At 34.8% G+C, this 22315-nt stretch overlaps 1 protein-coding gene across 2 annotated transcripts in view; it reads left to right on the top strand.

The window, feature by feature from the left end:
* KIF11 (kinesin family member 11) overlaps positions 1-22315 on the top strand; it is a 40454-nt gene that overhangs the window by 7724 nt on the left and 10415 nt on the right. For both annotated transcript variants that reach the window (XM_045567806.1, XM_045567807.1), the window contains exons 5-17: positions 1241-1426; positions 1544-1668; positions 3310-3400; positions 3990-4232; positions 5653-5748; positions 8160-8248; positions 12755-12842; positions 13477-13665; positions 14331-14538; positions 15469-15641; positions 17257-17382; positions 17463-17621; positions 19760-19866. In XM_045567806.1, the coding sequence (XP_045423762.1) occupies positions 1241-1426; positions 1544-1668; positions 3310-3400; positions 3990-4232; positions 5653-5748; positions 8160-8248; positions 12755-12842; positions 13477-13665; positions 14331-14538; positions 15469-15641; positions 17257-17382; positions 17463-17621; positions 19760-19866 (1880 nt within the window). The remainder of the gene's footprint in view (positions 1-1240; positions 1427-1543; positions 1669-3309; positions 3401-3989; positions 4233-5652; positions 5749-8159; positions 8249-12754; positions 12843-13476; positions 13666-14330; positions 14539-15468; positions 15642-17256; positions 17383-17462; positions 17622-19759; positions 19867-22315) is intronic.

Genomic DNA, 22315 nt, shown 5'->3' with positions numbered 1-22315 from the left:
GAGGGCCAATGTCTTGAAATAGAGAAGATCAGAGTACCCATGTCAACCATGAGTTTAGGATAAACTACTGCTATAGTAAAATTAAAATGTATGGTATGACACTTGCTTAAGAAACACCATCTCACTGGGAGAGAGAGGACCAATACATATTCCACAGTTAAGTGATAAAATAGGGGTCTGTTTGGGATAGGACAGTTGGAGCAGAATTTTTTTTTTTTTTTTTTTTTTTTTTTGAGACAGAGTCTCGCTTTGCTGTCTGGGCTAGAGTGAGTGCCGTGGTGTCAGCCTAGCTCACAGCAACCTCAAACTTCTGGGCTTAAACGATCCTACTGCCTCAGCCTCCCGAGTAGCTGGGACTACAGGCATGCGCCACCATGCCCGGCTAATTTTTTCTATATATATATTTTAGTTGGCCAGATAATTTCTTTCTATTTTTAGTAGACATGGGGTCTCACTCTTCCTCAGGCTGGTCTCGAACTCCTGAGCTCAGACAATCCACCCGCCTCAGCCTCCCAGAGTGCTAGGATTACAGGCATGAGCCACCGTGCCCGGCCTGGACAGAATATTGTGAAAAAGTTGGAGTATGAGTAGGGCTTGAAGGGGAGGTCTTTGTAATGATAGAATGAGTCTCAAAAAGTTAGCATAGCAAGGGGCAATATGGAACTTTATTAATGATGACCGTGAGTGTTTAAAAAGTTAAGATTACTGTATTGTTTAATATTATAGAAAGCATATATTAATAGTACATTGCACAAAGATTATCATCAAATGAGTTTAAATTTAAATGAATTTAATAACTAAGTTAATTTTCCAAATTATTGATATTTAGGTAGCTCCTATTTTCTAGTGGTTACATAGTTGAGTGATTAACTTACTTTACATATGGATAATAAAATTATGGAATTATAACCATAGGAGATATGGAATAGGCTTTAAAGCATAGTTTGGTTGGGCAGGATCATTGAACTTGTCTTTTTAAGTAGCTTGCTTCAGTTGCTTTCTATGTAATGCTCAGGCATGAAGATGACTAGCAGGTATGTCAGGTTTGTGGAAGATACGAAGAATACTGTTGAACAGACTGTTGTAAGTGACTTCTCTAACATTAGGTTAGTGGTTTTTTTTGTTGTTAACTTGTTTGGGCATACTTACACTTAAACATAAAGGAGGCTCTTGTGTTTTAACTGCTACAGTAAATGGCATTCTTCCTTTACATTAACCCTCATTAATATTATAATTTCAGGATCCCTTGGCTGGTATAATTCCACGTACCCTTCATCAAATTTTTGAGAAACTTACTGATAATGGTACTGAATTTTCAGTCAAAGTGTCTCTGTTGGAAATCTATAATGAAGAACTTTTTGATCTGCTTAATCCTTCTTCTGATGTTTCTGAGAGGTTGCAGATGTTTGATGATCCTAGAAACAAGGTAACTCAGTTTTTGAGAATGAAATGTTTCCAAATTTTAATGTGTGAGGTTTTGAAAAGTCACTACATATATATTCTTTTACCAGTCTAATGGGTGTTCTTTTGATATTTTGGCCAGAGAGGAGTGATAATCAAAGGTTTAGAAGAAATTACAGTACACAACAAAGATGAAGTCTATCAAATTTTGGAAAAGGGGGCAGCAAAAAGGACAACTGCAGCCACCTTGATGAATGCATACTCTAGGTAAGAAAGCCATAGTCTCCTCCCTGGTTCCATTTTCTAAGAAGAATTAGGGACTTGGGGGAAGTCAAATTGGGGTGGGTCAGGATATATGCATTGTCACATACTTAGATTTTGTGTTATAAGGAGGAGGCCTTAGTAATTGACTTAAGATTTATAGAGAGGGCACCAAAATTGAAAGAATGTTAAAAGGAGAAGAAGACAAGTTGAACTAGAGCAGAAATATTAAACTTTTTTAAGCTGAATCCTTTCTTTCAAATGAAATTGTGTATTGAAGCCCAGATTAAAATGTAGCTGCTGTAGTTCATTTTGGGATGGGATACTCAGAGGCTTACCTCCTCAGCCTTACAAAGGTGGCCCTTGAGAGGCACTTTTGTGGAGCCCCTACTGATATTAGAGCATAATTTGAAAACCTCTGGTTTGAATAAGGATTAGAAGAAAGTCAAATCTTTATTTTAAAATAGTTTTTTTTTGAGACAGTCTCCCTCTGTCGCCCAGGCTAGAGTGCCGTGGCGTCAGGCTAGCTCACAGCAATCTCAAATTCCTGGGCTCAAGCAATCCTCCTGCCTTAGCCTCCCGAATAGCTGGGACTACAGGTGCTTGCCACTACACCCGGCTAATTTTTTGTTTCTATTTTTAGTTGCCTGGCTAAGTTTTTCTATTCTTTTTTTTTTTTAGTAGAGACGGGGTCTTGCTCTTGCTCAGGCTGGTCTCAAACTCCTGACCTCAAGCTATCCTCCTGCCTCAGCCTCCCAGAGTGCTGGGATTATAGGCACGATTCACCACGCCTGGCCCATGAATATCAGCTTCTTTAAGCTATAAAATAATTGTTAGGACTAGATGTCTTATTTCTTTGCTTTTTAGTTGAAAATTTCTACAAAATGCCATAACAATTATAGTCGCAACTAGAAAAAGGTATGCATTTGAAAAAAGAAAAATAACATAACATGAAAGTGATTATATGAGTGATTTTAAAATTTTAATTAAATTTTCCCTGTAATGGCTTTCCAATAAAATGGAAATTTTACTTGATAATTTTGTATAGAATTTGGAGAAATGAACTGCAGACTAGGTAACATTTCTTTTCTCTAAATACCTTTCACTGAAATATAAAATTTCTATTCTGTAAATTTGTATAATGTAGGAATTCCTTTTTTCACATATTTAGACTTGAGTAATGATCACTTTTTATGAATACATATGATAAAGAGAAGAAGTTAATTTAGTTTTCCCAAATCAGAATTGACTTCTATGCTTACTTGCATTCATTCTTACTTGTTCTTATGAATAGGAAGATTGATTGCAAGCAGCCTTCTCCTCTTGACACACCAGGCAACTGTCCCAACCCCACTCCACATCCAGCTTTCAGAGGTGCCTGAGGATTCTAGTTCCTAAATCTTTTGAGGTGTTTTGAGGTAGCTTTTTATTGAAGACTCCCCTGCAGGCATCAGATAGTGGAAAGCAAAAGCCTAATCATTGTTCTATCCACCTTCTATCTTCTAAAGTCTTACTGATATCTCCTCTCTGATATTATCTTTCTACACCCCTGTGGATTTAGATCTTCCTTTACTGTTTTCAGTATTTTAGAGGAAATAAATAATGTTTTATATTATAATGATTGAGCAATTTGATCTTGTTTTCTAGTCGTTCCCACTCAGTTTTCTCTGTTACAATACATATGAAAGAAACTACAAATGATGGAGAAGAGCTTGTTAAAATTGGAAAGTTGAACTTGGTAAGCATCAACCTTAATACTACTGTTTCATTCTTTTTTTTTTTTTTGAGACAGAGTCTCACTCGGTTGCCCAGGCTAGAGTGCCATGGCATCAGCCTAGCTCACAGCAACCTAACCTCAAACTCCTGGGCTCAAGCCATCCTTCTGCCTCAGCCTTCCGAGTAGCTGGGACTACAGGCATGCGCCACCATGCCTGGCTAATTTTTTCTATATATTTTTAGTTGTCCAGCCAATTTCCCTCTATTTTTAGTAGAGACGGGGTCTTGCTCTTGCTCAGGCGGTCTCGAACTCCTGAGCTCAAACGATCCTTCCGCCTCGGCCTCCCAGAGTGCTAGGATTACAGATGTTAGCCACCGCGCCCGGCCTACTGTTTCATTCTTGACCGCCTCATAGAGTAGCTTGAAATTTTGTACTTCTAGACAATATTTTTGTAAGTCACTGTTATTAGCTTTGTAGTGGGAGAATAAATTTCTTAATTATAGAAAAATTATTTTGCTGGCTATTTTGTATGTTATATGTATACTATGAGAATAAAAGTCTTTAAATCCAAAGATAGATTAATTTTTTATTTTTATTTTTAAAATGAAAGGTTGATCTTGCTGGAAGTGAAAACATTGGCCGTTCTGGAGCTGTTGACAAGAGAGCTCGGGAAGCTGGAAATATCAATCAATCTCTGTTGACTTTGGGAAGGGTTATTACTGCTCTTGTAGAAAGAACACCTCACGTTCCTTACCGAGAATCTAAACTAACTAGAATCCTCCAGGATTCTCTTGGGGGGCGTACAAAAACATCTATAATTGCAACAATCTCTCCTGCATCTCTCAATCTTGAGGTAAGCCCTTTGAAAGGAAGCTGCAAGTGTAGTCGCTATAATTCTTATTTAGGTATCACATATTTTAAAAGTTCATTTATTGGCTCCACTTACTCTATGCTATAGTGCAAAAGAATCTGGACATTGCACATGGATGTATACCAGAGGATACTACTGAAAAAGTTATCTTTTTCCTTCCTGGCAGAGGTTTTAATCTTAAAAAGTCAGTTACTTTCCACTCAGTCTTCAAAGAAAATTCCTATGGTCATTAGCAGTGAATGATGTATAGAGATCTAATTCAGGACTTAGAAGTGGGTGAAGTGAATGCTAGTTTATAGAGGCTGCTTAGAGAGCACTGAGAACGGTGTTGGATGTGTGGGAACAGAGGGGAAAAGCAAGAGAAGCAAGAGAAGCAACAGGGATGGTAAAATCTTTTTATTTCTATCATCTGCTGTAAATGGAGTTTAGAAAGTTTTTATAAGGTCTCTGACTTACTCTTCATTTAAAAACATATCTTTATTAAGATACAATTCACATACCATAAAATTTACCCATTTAAAGTATATCAATTCAATGATTTTAGTAATTCACAGATTTGTGTGCAACCGTCACCAAAATCTAAGTTTCATCACCCCAGCAAGAAACCTATCCCCATTGGCAATCATTTTCTATCCACCCCACTCCCAGCCCTAGGTTGCTGCTATTATTTGTATCTGCAGATTTGTCTATTCTGGACATTTCATATAAGTGGGATTCTATAACATGCAGTCTTCTGTGACTGGCTTCTTTTACTTGGTATAATGTTTTCTTTTTATTTTTTTAGAGACAGTCTTGCTCTTGTTGCCCATGCTGCACTATAGTGGGATGTAGAACTCACTGCAACCTGGAATGCCTAGGCTTGAGTAATCCTCCTGCATCAGCCTCCCAAGTAGCTGGGACTACAGGCACTTCCCACCATGCCTGGCTGTTTGGATTTTTTTATATATTTTGTAGAGATGCAGGTCTTGCTATGTTGCCAGGCTGGTCTTGAATTCCTGGCCTCAAGTGGTGGCTTAGCATAATGTGGTCAAGGTTCAGCCATGTTGTAGTATGCATCCTTTTTTAATGGGTGAATAATATTCTGTTGTATAGATATACGACGTTTTGTTTATTCATCAGTTGGTGGAATTTATTGAGTTTAAGACTAGTCTAAAGGAAAAAATTAGTGGGTCAAATTATAAGGCTAAAGACCCAGAAAATTGAAGAGAAAGAGAAAAAAAGATAAGGCTCTTTTGAACAACTTCCTTTTTAAAGGGTTGAGTACAGTAGTCTTACTGAGGAAATTTTTAGATTAGATAACCATAAATTATTACATGTCAATTATTATGTAGCACATTTTAGATAACAGAATTACATTATTCTTATAATATCTTCAGTAATTAACCTCTCCTTTCAATGACAGGAAACTCTGAGTACCCTGGAATATGCGCATAGAGCAAAGAACATAATGAATAAGCCTGAAGTTAATCAGAAACTCACCAAAAAAGCTCTTATTAAGGTAATTGTGAATTTTTGTGAAGTAATGTAATCTTGTTTGAGAAATGTGAAAATAAGGAACTGAAACATAAAATTGTAAAGCAAGATTTGTTAAATTGCCTGTGGAAAGCTTTTTATCTAGTGATTTAAACTAAATACCTTCTATGTTAAAATGTTTTTCCTACTGACAATTTGTTAACTTTACCAACTTTATCAAGTGAGTTGGTACCCTTAGCAAAATTTGCATTTATTTATATTTACAAAATGTATTTATTTATTTGCATCTCTAATTTACATACCGTAACATCTACCTATTGTAAGTATACGATTCAATGATTTTTAGTACATTTGCAGAGTTGTGCAACATCACCGCTATCTAGTTTTAGAAAATTTTTATCACTATTAAGTTTCCCTTTGCTTCTTTGCAATCAGGTGGTTACTGATCTGCTTTTTGTCTATAGATTTGCCGTTTCTGGATATTTCTTATAAATGAAATCATACAATATTTGGTCTTTTGCATCTGGCTTCTTTCACTTGGCATAACATTTGAGGTTCCATTTATGTTGTAACATGTATCAGTAGTTCATTTCTTTTTATCGTTGAATAGTATTCCATTATATGGATAATACAGTGGTTTGTACATTCACCAATTGACATTTGGGTCATATCCAGTAATGCCACTATGAACATCCCTGTACATGTCTTTGTATTGATGTATTTTCATTTCTCTTGGATAGATATTTAAGGATTTAATTTCTGGGTTGTATAATAAGTTTATGTTTAACTCTTTAAGAAACTTTTTCAAGTGCCTGTACCATGTTATTTCTACCAGCAATGTATGAGGGCTGTAGTTTCTCCATATCCTCTCTAACACTTCTTGTGGCCTGTCTCTTTAATTTTTGCCATTCTAAGTGTTAAGTAGTACCTCACTGTGGTTTTGGTTTTTGTTTTTGTTTTGTTTTTCTTTTCTTTGACAGAGTCTCACTCTGTCACCTGGGCTAAAGTACAGTGGCATCATCATAGCTCACTGCAACCTAAAACTCCTGAGCTCAAGTGATCCGCCTGCTTCAGCCTCCCCAACAAGTAGCTGGGACTACAGGTGCATGCTACCATGCCCAGCTGTTGTTTCTATTTTTTGTAGAGACGGGGTCTTACTCTTGTTCAGACTGATCTTGAACTCCCTGGCCTCAAGTGATCCTCCCACCTTGGCCTCTGAAAGTGCTGGGATTACAGGCTTGAGCCACTGCACTCAGCCTTCAGTGTGGTTTTAATGAGCATTTCCCTGTGATGTTGAGCATCTTTTCACATGGTCATTATCCGTGTGGTTTTTTTTTTTTTTTTTTGGTGAAATGTCTATTCAAATACTTTGCCCAATTTTTAATTGGCTTGTTTGTTTTCTTATTATTAAGTTGTAAGGTATTGTTTATATATTCTAGATACAAGCCCTTATGAGATATAATTTGCAAATATTAATAGTTCTCCTAATCTGGCTTATCTTTTGCTTTTCTTGGTGGTGATTTATTTATTTATTTATTTTTTGAGACAGAGTCCCGCCCTGTTGCCTGGGCTAGAGTGCCGTGATGTCAGCCTAGTTCACAGGAATCTCAAACTCCTGGGTTCAAGCAATCCTTCTGCCTCAGCCTCCCAAGTAGCTGGGACTACAGGCATGCGCCACCATGCCTGGATAATTTTTTTCTATATATTTTTAGTTGTCCAGCTAATTTCTTTCTATTTTTTTAGTAGAGACAGGGTCTCACTCTTGCTCAGGCTGGTCTCAAACTCCTGAGCTCAAACGATCCACCCGCCTCAGCCTCCCAGAGTATTAGGATTACAGGCATAAGCTACCGAGCCCGGCCTGCCAATTTTGAGAGTAATGAGTTGGTTTCCTAGCTTTTTAATTGTCATTATAACTTCATGGATTTAAAATATTTGTTTACTCCATTGTAGTTATTATCCACACTGATGTTCAAATTGTCTTATCTTTGACCAGTGGGTACCTCTTCAAGTGCGTTCTTGAGTCCCTTTCACTAGCCTGGTAGGGTTTGTTAGCTTCTTTCCTATTTTGTTTGATAAAATGTCCCAGGTTCATCTTGAATACTTCCTGCCCTAGTCATTAAATCAGACCCTTCTCTATGGAATCCTGGTTCCTTTTAGTGTAAAATGCTACCAACCTTGGTATGGTGGTTGTGATTTTTCTTGAGAAGCCCATATTTTCATAATGAGTGCATTTAAAGGAGTTTGAAAGCCACTGAAAGACTTTATTTCTAAATAAATTAATATTGATTTAAAAAGTATGGTTATAACTTTTTATTATACTTTTCTGAGTTTTAGAAAACATAAAAAGCTAACTTTATGTTTTATTTGTTGCATATCCTCCCCAAACTGAATGAAAAAAAGTACTAAATTGACACCTACAACATTCCTCTTGTGTAGGAGTATACGGAAGAGATAGAGCGCCTGAAACGAGATCTTGCTGCAGCCCGTGAGAAAAATGGAGTATATATTTCTGAAGAAAATTTTAGGTAAGTCCTTGCTATGGAGTTAATTTCCAAGAATAAGCTTTTTCTGATAATAAGCAGTTTGATGTAAAATTTACTTATGTAGCAGTTAAATAAGATTTTTTCTTTTTTTTTAATCTACCCAAGATAGTACTTCAAGTAAAATCTTTATATCTAGTGCCTATATTTGTTTTTGTTTTGTTTTGACATTAAGTCATTATCAAACACTTTTCAGAAAATCTTTTATTAACTTATAGTTACCTCTTATGTAACTATAGTACAGTATCAAAGCTGGAGAATTGACATTGGTACAATGTGAGTGTATAATTCTATGCTGTTTTATCACATGTGTAGATTTGTGTAAGCACCACTGCAATCAAGATGCAGAACTATCCTTTCATCACAAGGAGCTCTCTCAATAATCCTCAGTAGTCACACTCACCCCTCCTCCCCCAATGATTCCTACCCCCAGCAACCACTACTCGGTTCACTTTTTAAAGCCCTGGAGTAGTTTGTTAAAAGGAAAGCTTCTGTTGAAGCCCATTATGTAAAAACAACAACAACCGAGAAAACAAGGGGAAAAAGGCAAGTGGGATGCTAAGGATTATAACTTGAAAATTCCTGTTTGTATTTATCCTTGAAGATATCAGGGACGATGACTTTCACAGAACATTTTTTAAAAATTAATGATAAAAGATATTTAGATCTAATTAATAATCAGAAGGATTTTAGTGTAATCTTTCACTGAACTTTTTGATAGATGTTAACATTACATGATCACTCTAATAGTACATAAACCATTTAATAAACTCAGTTTTTTTCCATGTAATTTCCAGTTGTCATAGTGTACTATATTCTGTTTCATATGCTCACTTCCATATGCTCAAATCTATATTGTATGAGTATTACAGGTTATTAAATACTTATTCTTTCTATGTGACTTCAGTTTTGTTTGGTTCTTTCTTTGCCATATCTAGTTGGGCAAAAACTTTTTTACAAAAAATTATTTTGCAAATTTGCACTTAATTCTTAAACTTGATGTTTTTATTTTCTTTTTTTCTATTTGTGGTTCTCAGATATACTTCTTCATAGTATATCTACAGTGTTTCATTATATTTTTCAATTGTTTCATTTTACCAATGTCCTTATTTCTACCACTTTTATATTTTTTATACTTTTATTTTTATTTGATAAACACTTTTTGTATTTTAAATTTGAAAATTACAGCTAGATAGGAGGGATGAGTTTGGCAGTTCTGCAGCACGTTAAGGTGAATATGGTTAGCTATAACTTATTGTATATTTTTAAAAAGCTAGATGAGAGGATTTTGAATGTTCACAAACAAATGATAAATGTTTGAGGTGATGGATATGCTAATTACCCTGATTTGATTATTATACATTGTATACACATATGGAAATATTAACTCTTTATCCCCTAAATATGTACAACTATTACATGTCAACTAAAAATAAAAGGAAAAACCTTTTTCGGTTTGGTATCAGAATACTCTTGGTTTCTAGAAAACCCAACTTAAACCCAACTTATTGGTTCATAATTGTGGAAAGTCCAAAGACTAGTAATTCAAGTGTCCAGTTTCTGTCTCTTCCCACTGCTGTCCTGATTGGTGGCTTTTTCCTAGGGTTGCTTTTCATCAGGGATTGCAGCCAGCAGCATAGCAGCTACATGCTATCTTATTCATGTCCAGTGTGGATGAGAAGGTCAACATCACTAATTGATGAGGTTAGGTCTGAATTGTCCACATATGAACCAATAACTGCCAAGGGAGTTAAGATTTACTTGATTGTCTTTTTATTTTTTTTTTATTTTTTATTTATTTATTTATTTATTTTAAGACAGAGTCTTGCTCTGTTGCCTGGGAAAGAGTGAGTGCCGTGGTGTCAGCCTGGCTCACAGCAACTTCAAACTCCTGGGCTTAAGCAATCCTACTGCCTCAGCCTCCCGAGTAGCTGGGACTACAGGCATGTGCCACCATGCCCGGCTAATTTTTTCTATGTGTATTTTTAGTTGGCCAGATAATTTGTTTCTATTTTTTAGTAGAGACGGGGTCTCGCTCTTGCTCAGGCTGGTCTCGAACTCCTGACCTCAAGCGATCCACCCGCCTCGGCCTCCCAGAGTCCTAGGATTACAGGCGTGAGCCACCGCGCCCGGCCTAGATTTACCTGATTGTCTTGAGCCAGTCAGGCTTTGTCCCTGGATATGGGAATGGGATCAGGCCCACCTGAACAGCCTGGTCAGCACAGTCAAGGGGGAGACGGTCATTTCCCAAGGGAAATCTGGATGCTGGAAATGGGTGCTTAGTAGACAACCAATGAATGTCTTCTACAAGTAGTTCTGCTCCTTGATTTCCTGTTAGCAGTCAAATATTGACTTTGTGAACTGTCTGATTTTCTTATCTTGGCTGTCTATCTCTTTGAGGTGTTGTTTTGCTTTTTGGAAACAATTTTATGGGCTTTACAAAATACTCAAGGTTTATCTATGAATGCTTAAGATGCCCTAGAATAAGAAACAATATGAAATTGTAAGTTAGGTAACAGTTTACCATGACTGAAGGAGGTTTTGTTGGTGCTTTAAGAGTAAAAAATAGTTGACAAGGCACTCAGTCCTGGCTGTAATCTTTAGAAATGATAAAGTTTATTGGCTTTCATCTTTTTGATGTTTTTTAGCTTAACAAACAACTTTAGCTTTGTTTGTTAATCTCGTGATTGAAAAGACTGTGTGCTCTAATAGACATGAGGCATTATCTGAAACAAAGTTCTTTCTGAAAAACCTCTTGGAATTATCATACTCTTTAAGTTAGAGAAGGGCCACAAAGGCTACAGCCAACATTTAAAACAGGGTAATGCTTTATTTACCCCATGCTTAGTAGGTATTTTTAAACTATTAATAAATGAAAACCATCTCATCATCTCATCCAAACGTAGCATTCAATATAAGAAAAACATTTCAAATATCCCATTTTGCATAAAAGACTAGTTCTGATAAAAAGCTAAAATATTTAATTAAAAGACTGTTAAAGTGGGTCTAGAAGGCTTGTGAGCTTTGTGCTCGACAAAAGCATTGCTCTGACTTGATCCTACTTTTTACAACTTCTTTGTCTTTGACTTTATCTTCTAATATTCATGTTGTATTTTATTTCTGCTGTCAAATTTTTAGTTTTTAAAAATTCTTGCTCTCCATCCTACTTGCCCGTCCTTTTTTTAAACAATCTAGTATTCTATTCTTTTATAAATACAGTGTATTCCTTATCTCGGAAAAATTATTAATGTTATTTAAGTGGTTTTTTTTTCCTGTCTTTCCTTTGGGATCCCTTTTCTCCCCTTGTTCATTGTGATATCTGTTATTTGTGTTTATTTTCTTCAAATGTCTAGTGATTTTTGGCTGGCAATGAAAATAGGTGAGAAACTTTGTACGTGGGTAAGGCGTGGACCTGTGAGTTCACTATAGGGTGAAAAAATGGTGACCTCGGTGTTAAGTATGGACTTCCATCAAATGTCATTCTTTGTTGGATTTTTTCTTTTGGATAAGACCTTTCAGTCTTTCCAGAGAAAATTTGCCCAGTTTTCCACTCAGAGATTATTCTGGCTGCTGATGTTCTTGGATGAGAGTGGGCATGGGGGACTGAGTATCCCACCATTCAGTTATGTAGATTTATACTTAAAATGCCTGTTTGTAGCCCCTAAACCTTATTCCCACTCTCCACTGTGTCTAGTGAAAGTGAAGCTGGAAGTTCCACTGCAGTTCCTGTAGACTAGTGGCTCTCAATGGTGTTGGGAGGATTGGGGGTGGTGGTGGTGGTGGGTAGTTTTGTCCCTGAGAGGACATTTGGCAGTGTCAGAGACAATTTTTGATTGTCATGACTGGGATGCTACTAAACGTCCTGAAATGCACAGGACATCCCCACAACAAAGAAATTCTGGTTTAAAATGTCATTAGTGTTGAGGCTGAGAAACTCTGCTCTAGAGAATAATCCCTTGATCTTATGTGGTGCTATGATAGTGGTATATGTGTTTGTGTGTGTGTAGGGGTCGGGGGTATAATTACTCTGTATACATAGTTTAATTTAGCCCATTATCTTACCCCTTTCTCCTATGATACTTGATGCCTTCAAATCCCAAGTTTTTCCAGCATTCTTTGGGGCATACTTATATTCCATATCCCTGATTACAGACCCTTAGGTTGTATTCCCTCCATCTCTACTTTGAGTTATAGTCCTCTGTTAGCTAGCTTTCTAGCTTCTCAAATTTGATACACATATGCTTTTCCCCTCATATATAGGATTTCTTAATTTCAGAATGGAAGTCAAAAGAAAAATATAACACAAAGACAAGGAATACATTTGTTCTTTGCAATTTGTATTTATTGCTTATCAACACTTAGGCATCATTATTATGATGGTGATGAATGGTGGGAGATGAGTTTGGGTAACTGCTATAATTGTATTATTAATAGAATAGATTTTATGAGTTAGGAAAAAACTTAAACTTATATTGAACTTTATTTTTTTAGAGTCATGAGTGGAAAATTAACTGTTCAAGAAGAACAGATTGTAGAATTTACTGAAAAAATTGGTGCCCTTGAGGAGGAGCTAAGTAGGGTAAGTACTCAAGACAACATTCAATGTTATGCAAAAAGCAAACATTAAAAGAAACTTTTAGAATGTGAAGGACCTGGTATATTTTCCTTCTTTAAGATTTTTTTTGCTGATCCTTATACTGAAAGTAAGTTGTATCATAATTTTACTATCATCAATGATAATGAGAATGCCAATATCAATGCAACATTACAAGAAATTAACTGAATTATGTGATTTTGTTGTAAAGCTACAAAATGGCAAATGCTAAGGCATTTTTGTCGACATGGTTATCAGATGAAGGGATATAGATATTGGGAGAGACTGGATATTAAATAAAAGTAATAACTAAGTTAGACAAGAGACCTGGCCCTTTGATGCTTCCCTCACATTAACACCTTTATATTCAAATCCATTGACAGTGTTGGAGGGAACCTGAAGAATTGATATCACTACACCAGACCAGTTATTTATTCTCAAAATTTTGAAGGAAGAAGCCAGGTGCCATATAAAATGTGCTAACCTAGCTGGTAACTTGTTATAACTTTTATATGGAAGTAATTTGTTTTATTCTTCTAATATTATATTATGGGCTAGCCAGGTATCTCAACAACCAGATAGCATTTTTTAATTCTTAAGAAATGTTTAATATATTTAGGTTACAGAGTTGTTTATGGATAATAAAAGTGAACTTGACCATTGTAAATCTGACCTGCAAAATAAGACACAGGAACTTGAAACCACTCAAAAACATTTGCAAGAAACTAAATTACAACTTGTTAAAGAAGAATATTTCACATCAGCTTTGGAAACTACCGAAGAGAAACTTCATGATGCTGCTAGCAAGGTTTGTCCTTTGTTTTGATTTGTACTGGCATTAAAGAAACTAGAAAATGGGTAGAAATAACTTTCTGTGCTTAAGCATTAATTGTGAGATTCTATTTATTCACCCCAAATGATATTTCTGTCAATTTAAAAAACATTATTTTACTATTTCATCCATATTTTTCTTCCTGGAGATTCTGACTTAAGAAAAAACTACTCCTGGAGTTTTGAAAATAGAACATGACTTCATAATATATCTTGTGGATTTTTAAAATAATGATGTTAGGATGATTTTTCTTCGTGGTGATGATCGAACCTAATTAGTCATTAAAAATTCAGTATCTTCTAACGATGGGAGATGTTGAAAATCTTTGATTTCTTATTAGGTGTACTTTTGAGAAAGTAATAGAACACAATAGGAAACAAATTTTTGAGGAAGCATAAATATTGCAATAAATTGGCAAAATCACTTTTCCTTGCTTTCATAGATGGCTAGTGGAGGGGAAATAAACATTCATGGCATCTGGATAAATTAGCATGAGATTAAGCATGTCTTCTGATACAATGTCTAAAACTTACTAGTTCCTGTCAGGAGAAATCCTTAAGTATTATTAATAGCACAGATATTTTCATTAGATTGCTTTTGTCATATCTATCTTAACATTTATTTTTAAAAATGTCATATAGCTGCTTAGCACAGTTGAAGAAACTACAAAAGATGTATCTGGTCTCCATTCCAAACTGGATCGTAAGAAGGCAATTGACCAACACAATGCAGAAGCTCAGGATGTTTTTGGCAAAAACCTAAATAGTCTGTTTAGTAATATGGAAGAATTAATTAAGGATGGCACCTCAAAACAAAAGGCCATGCTAGAAGTTCACAAGACCTTGTTTGGTAAGTTAAAGCATTTATATTCTAGTGTTTATGTATTTAGTGTGAGGCTGATTTCAAAACTGATAATTTAATTTTGTAAACTCAGGTGATAGTGCCACTAATGCCCTCCCCAATGTACATGCTATATGTTTAGACTAGAAATTAATCTTACTCTCTTTGAATTACAACAAATCTTAGGGCTTTTCCCCCGTTTTCTATAAAATGTTATGTTTATTAAATAAGAATATATTTATGAAAGTCCTCTTTATCCCTGATCCTGGTTTATTCCCCATTGGTATTACTGTCAAATTTCCTGGGTCTCTTTTTAGATGTTTTCTGTGCATAAACATTCTATAACTTTTCTTTCTTTTGGGAATATATATCTTGAAGGTTTGTTATATTGTCAGAATATGTGTGTATATCATTATTTTTAACCATTCCATTTTTATCTCTGTATAGAAGAAAACTCTTCAGTATTAGTTTATTTATTATGAAATACTATCCTCACAAAATACTATCTTCCTTATAGAAAATTAGAGATCCTGAAATGTAAAATAAAAAAATTACCTAGGCTATAGTCATTAAGCCAACCACTATAAATTTTGGTATTGATTTCTAGTTATTCTTTTCTTCTGTGAACTTTTTTCCTACCATAATACTGTATATTATTTTTAGTTAGAGATTAATTTTAGAATATTCTAATTCTTGGTTTACTAGGAGTTATAGTTATGGGTCTGATACACTTACAGGTCAAGGTCTTACAGAACACTATAGAACATATATAATGTATATTTAAAATATTTCCTTTCTTATGTAGTGAACCAATTCTTTTAAGCTTATTTGTTATTACAAATTCCACAAGGATATAATTTTGCCAACCTCTTCAAAATGGTTCGAATTGTATTTAAATATATTTATGTCAAAGCTTACCTCTTTTTTTTGTTGTTATAGGTAATCTGCTGTCTTCCAGCGTCTCTGCATTAGACACCATTACTACAACAGCACTTGGCTCTCTCACATCTATTCCAGAAAATGTGTCTACTCTTGTTTCTCAGATTTTGAATATGATATTAAAAGAACAATCATTAGCAGCAGAAAGTAAAACTGTACTGCAGGAATTGATTGTTAGTACATCTCTTAAAATATTTTCAAAGAATTACATTTGATAAGTCTTCAAAAACAATGTTAACTGCAATTCTTTCATCTTAAGCTTTGCTAGACAATGATAGACATATCGCTATGAGAGAATATGTTTATATTTTTAAAGACAAATTTCTGTTTTTTTCCTCCCAGAAAGATTGATTTCCAAATGTATATAATTAACATTTGAAACTTTTTTCACTCATATCTTATAACATTAGAAGTAGGCGTTATTAGTGAGCCTTCTAATGACTAAAGGGCAGGTTTAGCACCACGTGATTTCAGGGGACCCATGACTTGTTAGGTGGGCTAGAAATTGATAAGTCATCCTTTTTCCAAGGGTCCTGGGCCCAACCAAAAGGGGATATTGGGTACTTAATTTTAAAACAACAGTAATGTATGATAGTAATATATAATGGTGATGCAAGAAAAATAACTTTTAGAATTCTAGGAACATAACAATCCTTGGGGTTAGACCTGTGTGGCCATGCCCTTCTGGGCCTTAACTGTAAAGCTTTTTTCCACAGTTGTATGGAATTCACTCATCTAATTACACTTAATATCACCTCCTTCATACCTGTTTTATATATATTCTTTATTTTGTAATTGTATGGTTTGTCTAGGCATACCACTTATTTTTATTTGTGCCGGCTTTCTGTCTCCTTTTTTGGGTTTAACAATATTTATTAAACATTTTCCAAGTAAATACTACAAATGTTAGCTGATCCCCTGCCTTGATTCAGTGCTTATATGACATTATTTGATAAGTTTTCTTAATCACCTAAATTTGACAAAGTTAAAAGATATTCTGTCAGTACTAACTTTTCAAAAATTGATTTCATCCACTAAACAGTGGTCTGTATAGACGGACTTTACCTTAAAGACGTTGCGGGTTCAGTTTCAGACCACCACAGTAAAGTAAAAATTGCAATAAAGTGAGCCACAAATTTTTTGGTTTCTCACTGCATATAAAAGTTTATACTATACTGTAATCTATTTAAGTGTATAATAGCATTATGTCTTAAACAATATATATACCTTAATTAAAAAATACATTATTAGTAAAAAATGCAAATGCGCATCTAAGCCGTTAGCAAGTCATAATCTTTTCGCTGGTGGAAGGTCTTGCCTCAGTGTTGATGGCTGCTGACTGATCAGGGTGGCTGTGGCAATTTCTTAAAAGGAGACAATGGACTTTGCTGCATTGACTGCTCTTTCTTTCATGAAAGAAAGTCTGTGATGCTGTTTGATAGCATTTTACCCAGAGTTTGGAATACTGAAATCTTATCAATTAACCATCATTTTTCACTCTTCTGAATTCTTCTGACTTCCATTTCATTAGACAGTTAAGAAATTATTGTACACTAAGTGACCATTTTCTTAATTCCTAGAGGCAGGACTAAGTGACTTATTCTGAATATAAACTCTAGATATACAGATTTATCTCTGTGGGCTATAAAGAATAGAGAATGGAAACTTAGAATTTTAATGTGCATGTGTAGTTACCAAAGTATTTAAGATATTACTATTATGTAACCAGCTAGGTTTATGGAAGTGAAAATATTCTTTTAATGATCTATTTTTTTTTTTTTAAACCAGAATGTACTTAAGACTGACCTTGTAAATTCACTGGAAATGATATTATCCCCCACTGTGGTGTCTATATTGAAAATCAATAGTCAACTAAAGCATATTTTCAAGACCTCATTGACTGTGGCTGATAAGGTAAAAAATGTGATGTTCTTAATATCTCAAAATTGATGTGTTGTTTAAGAAGGAAACTAATTCTCTTGTTTTCTTCCAAGATAGAAGATCAGAAAAAGGAATTAGATGGCTTTCTCAGTATACTTTGTAACAATCTACATGAACTACAAGAATATACAATTTCTTCCTTGGTGGAATCACAGAAACAATGCGGAAACTTAACTGAAGACCTGAAGACAATAAAGCAAACCCATTCACAGGTATCTTGTTTAGCTGACTTGGGGAGTATAAAAGAAAGTTTTATGATGACTTGATGACTTTAATAATCTATGTTACAATCTGAATGTTGTAAAACTAATTTAGAAACCTGAAAATACCATAACCACTATTGCTTATAACAGTTATTAATGTAAAATAATTGAGAATACTTCTTTTGATCAGTTAATATTTAAGGATTTGCTGAAGCACTGTATGATAAAACAGTCCTTTCCTCACATCAAGTGAAAGGTGAATCTGGAGAAAGATACCCTTAGAGGAAAATGGTTATAACATTTAAAGTGAACATGTAGCTACATTGTAACTTGATAAGTTGTTTCTTTCTAGGATGACATAGGTAGTTATTACCTTTCATAAACCAAGACCTGCTTTCTCTTATTATGTCTGTCTCATTGATGACATTTAAAGAGTAGTAAATTAACACAGTTTTAATTTTTATTGATTGGTTATAAATGTAATTCATGATTTATCTTCCTTAGTATATGAAGCTTTAAACCAAACTAAACCTCCAAACCATAATCTATAAATGTTAGGTATATGGAAAACAACTTATGGTATTCCTAAAATTTTAGTAATGAATATCTGAAGTTTTATTAAATGAGCCTATTATGATATGGCAGAACGTTTTGGTAAATAAAACTGTTGACATGACTTAGGAGTAGAGTTCTTTTTCTTTGGAAAATGATAGGGAAGGAATTCATATCCATGTCACTCAAAAGGAGAGAAGAAAACATATCCAAGACTTTTAGGTAAGAGTTAAAGCAACTTTAAGAGAAGATTGTTAATTTTCTAGTTGATAAGCATGAAACAGAGAGAATTAACATCAAAAAATAGTAAAAATAATAGTTAATATTTATTGAGCAACTTACTATGTGTTTATTCCTCCTGCCTATATATATATATATATATTCTATTACTAGCTCAGTTTTCTAGAGAGGAAACAGACCTTATGAGCATCTAATAGTATTTACATCATCCTGTAGATGGTGATGGTGATTATATTGCCTGAAAGGCATCCATTTTGAGTTGTTCTGTATGTTTCTTGGCAATTTGAAATTGCAGCAGTTTCTCATACCTATGCTTGGGGTATTTGCCTTAAACCTGTCAAGAACTTTTTAGGTATATATTCTAAGGCTGATCTGCTTTTTATAAATTAGCTGTTTTGAAATGCTTAAAATTGGTAGACAACTGATTAAGAAATCAAAACAAAAAACCTGATCTGAAAAGTATCTAATGACTTCCTGGCGATAAGGAAGCAAGTTCATTAAGTGAACTATTTCTTAGGTTTTCTAAAACTTGAAATGAACAGTAATAAAACAATTAATGTAAAACTTGAACGCATATTGACATGTAGATAAATCTGATAATACGTACATAACCCCCTACTTTGAGACTAGTAAAAATACTGACAGCCTTTATTCACAATCAGAATGTCAGACATTTATTGTCAGCTGATGTGTTATTCAACCAACAGACTGATGAGTGAACAAGAATGCTAGATACATTTTCAGCTCTTCCCTGGTCTTTAGTGCAGCTTCTTCATTTTGCAATGTAGCATGTTGTGTGCCTATAAGAGCTTGTTTTTAAAGATGTCATATATGAGCAAAGATAAGACTCTATTTACATTTTATTAATGTGATCCAACTAGGTTCTGTAAAATCATTCAGCTCCAGTAATCAATAATTCTTTTGGACTACTTGACCCATTAGGTTATCAGCATTAATTTTCCCTTCTAGTAGTGTTATTAGTCAAAAAATCAGCGTATCTGTTAAAGTTCTTAAACATAATATGAAATATGGGTTTGTTAAATTACTTTTGAGGTACACTGAAAATAATTTGTTACTAATAGTTAAAATAGAAATGTTGGCTAATTATTTACTTTTTAAAAAAATCCCTACATCCCTGCATCATGTATTGTTGTAAAAAAAAAATCCCTATATTATCCTTTTAATATCACTTCCACTACTTTTGTCTGTGGAAGAGAGATGGAATTAAAGATCTCTTGTCAAGAATTTGTATAATTTCACCTATAGAGAATACTTCTTATCATCAGTCATATATAGAAAAAATGTTCAAGTGTCATAATTTTAAGTCTCTTCTCCTTCCCACACCTTTCTTATAGGAACTTTGCCAGTTAATCAGTCTCTGGACAGAGAGATTCTGTGCTTTGGAGGAAAAGTGTGAAAACATCCAGAAACCACTTAGTGGTATCCAAGAAAATATACAGCAGTAAGCTATTTTTAAATTCTTTTAAACTTTTCTGTAAGTCTACAGTTATTTCAGAAGAAAAAGTTTTAAGTACTACAATTAACTCCTTTGTATACTTTCAACTGAATTTGTCATTTGTTGCTATTTTATTATGTATGTGTGTGTATATGTGTATGTATACATGCACATAAATTTCTTTTCGTTCCATTTGTGCTCCCTTTTCAGACAGATTCTGGCTCTCATCCCAAATCTATTTTCTTACTTCCTCAATCTCAGAGTACACATTAAGTAATTTCATAATTTCTAACCTGTATCACTGATAAAAAATATATTTACTAACCAGAGCAGGGTTTGGTAAACTATGGCTGGCAGGCTGGATGCCTGTTATTGTAAATAACTTTATTGGACACAGCATGGCCATTTATTTACACGTTCCCTTTGGTTGTCTTTGGCTGCCTTTACACCTCAATGGCAGAGTTAAGTCATTGCATCAAAGTCATTGTACCATAAACCTAAAATATCTGCTATCTGGCTTTTTAAAGAAAAAGTATGCTGATTCCCATACTAGAGTTTAATGTTGCTTTAGAGCCTCATTGCTTGCCAGTCCCATATACTTACCATACCTCCAGTCAAACCTATGTTTTCTTTTAGGAGTTTTATAATTTTATGTTTTACATTTAAATCCATGATCCATTTAAAATTTTTATGTAACATGATATTTGTCAAAGTTCAATTTTTTGCCTGTGGATATTCTAAACCCATGAGGAGAAAGCTATTCTATTATATTTACCTCTATTTTTGCCCATGTAATTGTTCCTTCCTGAAGTTCCAACCTTCCTTGGCTGTGGAGAACTTCTTTAAGTCTGTAAGTGTAGGTCTGCTAGCCACAGATTCTGTTTTCCTTTGTTTGAGAATGTCCTGGTTTCCCCTTCATTCCTTTTTTTTTTTTTTTGAGACAGAGTGTCACTCTGTTGACCGGGCTAGAGTGACTGCCATGGCGTCAGCCTGGCTCACAGCAACCTCAAACTCCTGGGCTTAAGCGATCCTACTGCCTCAGCCTCCCGAGTAGCTGGGACTACAGGCATGTGCCACCATGCCCGGCTAATTTTTTTTCTATATATATATTTTTAGCTGTCCATATAGTTTCTTTCTATTTTTTAGTAGAGACGGGGTCTCGCTCTTGCTCAGGCTGGTCTCGAACTCCTGAGCTCACACAATCCGCCCGCCTCGGCCTCCCAAGTGCTAGGATTACAGGCTTGAGCCACCGCGCCCGGCCTCCCCTTCATTCCTGAAAGGTATTTTCACTGGTTATAGAATTCAGGGTTGACATTTCTTGTTTTTGTTTTTTTTTCCAGTATTTGAAATATGTTTTTCCAGCTCCTTCTGGTCTCTACAAGATGAGAAATCCATTGTCACTGGAGTAATTTTTCCCCTATGGGCAATTTCTCTGCAGTTGCTTTCAGTATTTTTTTTCTGTCTTTAGTGTTTAGAAATATGATTATATTGTGTCTACTTATGTATTTCTTTGAGTTTATCTTGTTTGGGGTTTGTCCCACTTCTTAAATCTATAGGCTTATGCCTTTCACCAAACTTGGGAAATTTTCATCTATTAGTTTTTGAATATTTTTCAGCCCCATACTCTTTCCCCTCTACACCTATGACTTTGATGACACAACTGTGAGATCTTTTATTATGGTCCCTGAAGGGGCAGATACACACACACACATATATTTCTGAGATAAATATATATGTGTGTGTGTGTGTGTGTGTGTGTGTGTGTGTGTGTGTGTGTATATATATATATATAATTTTTTCCCTCTTTGTTGTTCAGATTGGGTAAATTCTATTGATCTGTCTTCATGTTCACTGAGTCTTCCTCTGTCATCTTTAACCTACTGTTGAGCCCATTCAATGAGGTCTTTTATTTTTCAGGAGTGTTTTCATTGCTTATTGAAACATTTTTATGATGGCTGCTTTAAAATCCTTGGCAAATAATTCCAACATCTGAGTTTTCTCATTGTTGGCATCTGTTGATTGTCTTTTTTCATTCAACATGTAATTTTCCTGGTTCTTGATATATGATGAGTGATTTTTGATTGTATCGTGAACATTTTGGGTATTATGTTTGGAGAGATTCAGGATCCCATTTAAGTCTTCTTTTTTAGCAGGCATTCTCCTTGCTTAGGTTTAGTGTACAGGTCCTGGCTCACTTTTGTGGGCTGCGGTTCCATTGACAATTTAATTTTCAGAGCCCTTGTGTGTTAACCTGGTATGCTTTGTGTGCTACCCGCATGAGAAAAATTTGTATTCTGTTTTGTTGGATGAAGTGTTCCAACTTGTCAGTTAAGTCAAGTTGATAGTGCTATTCCTCAATGTCCTTACTGAGTTTCTGCCTACTTGTTCTATCAATTACTAAGATAGAGGTGTTGAAATCTCCAACTATAATTGTAGATGTTTTTTATTTCTCTTG

Source organism: Lemur catta, chromosome 14 (genome assembly GCF_020740605.2).
Source record: "Lemur catta isolate mLemCat1 chromosome 14, mLemCat1.pri, whole genome shotgun sequence".
Lineage (NCBI taxonomy): Eukaryota > Metazoa > Chordata > Mammalia > Primates > Lemuridae > Lemur > Lemur catta.
This window is presented reverse-complemented; position numbering and strand designations above follow the sequence as displayed.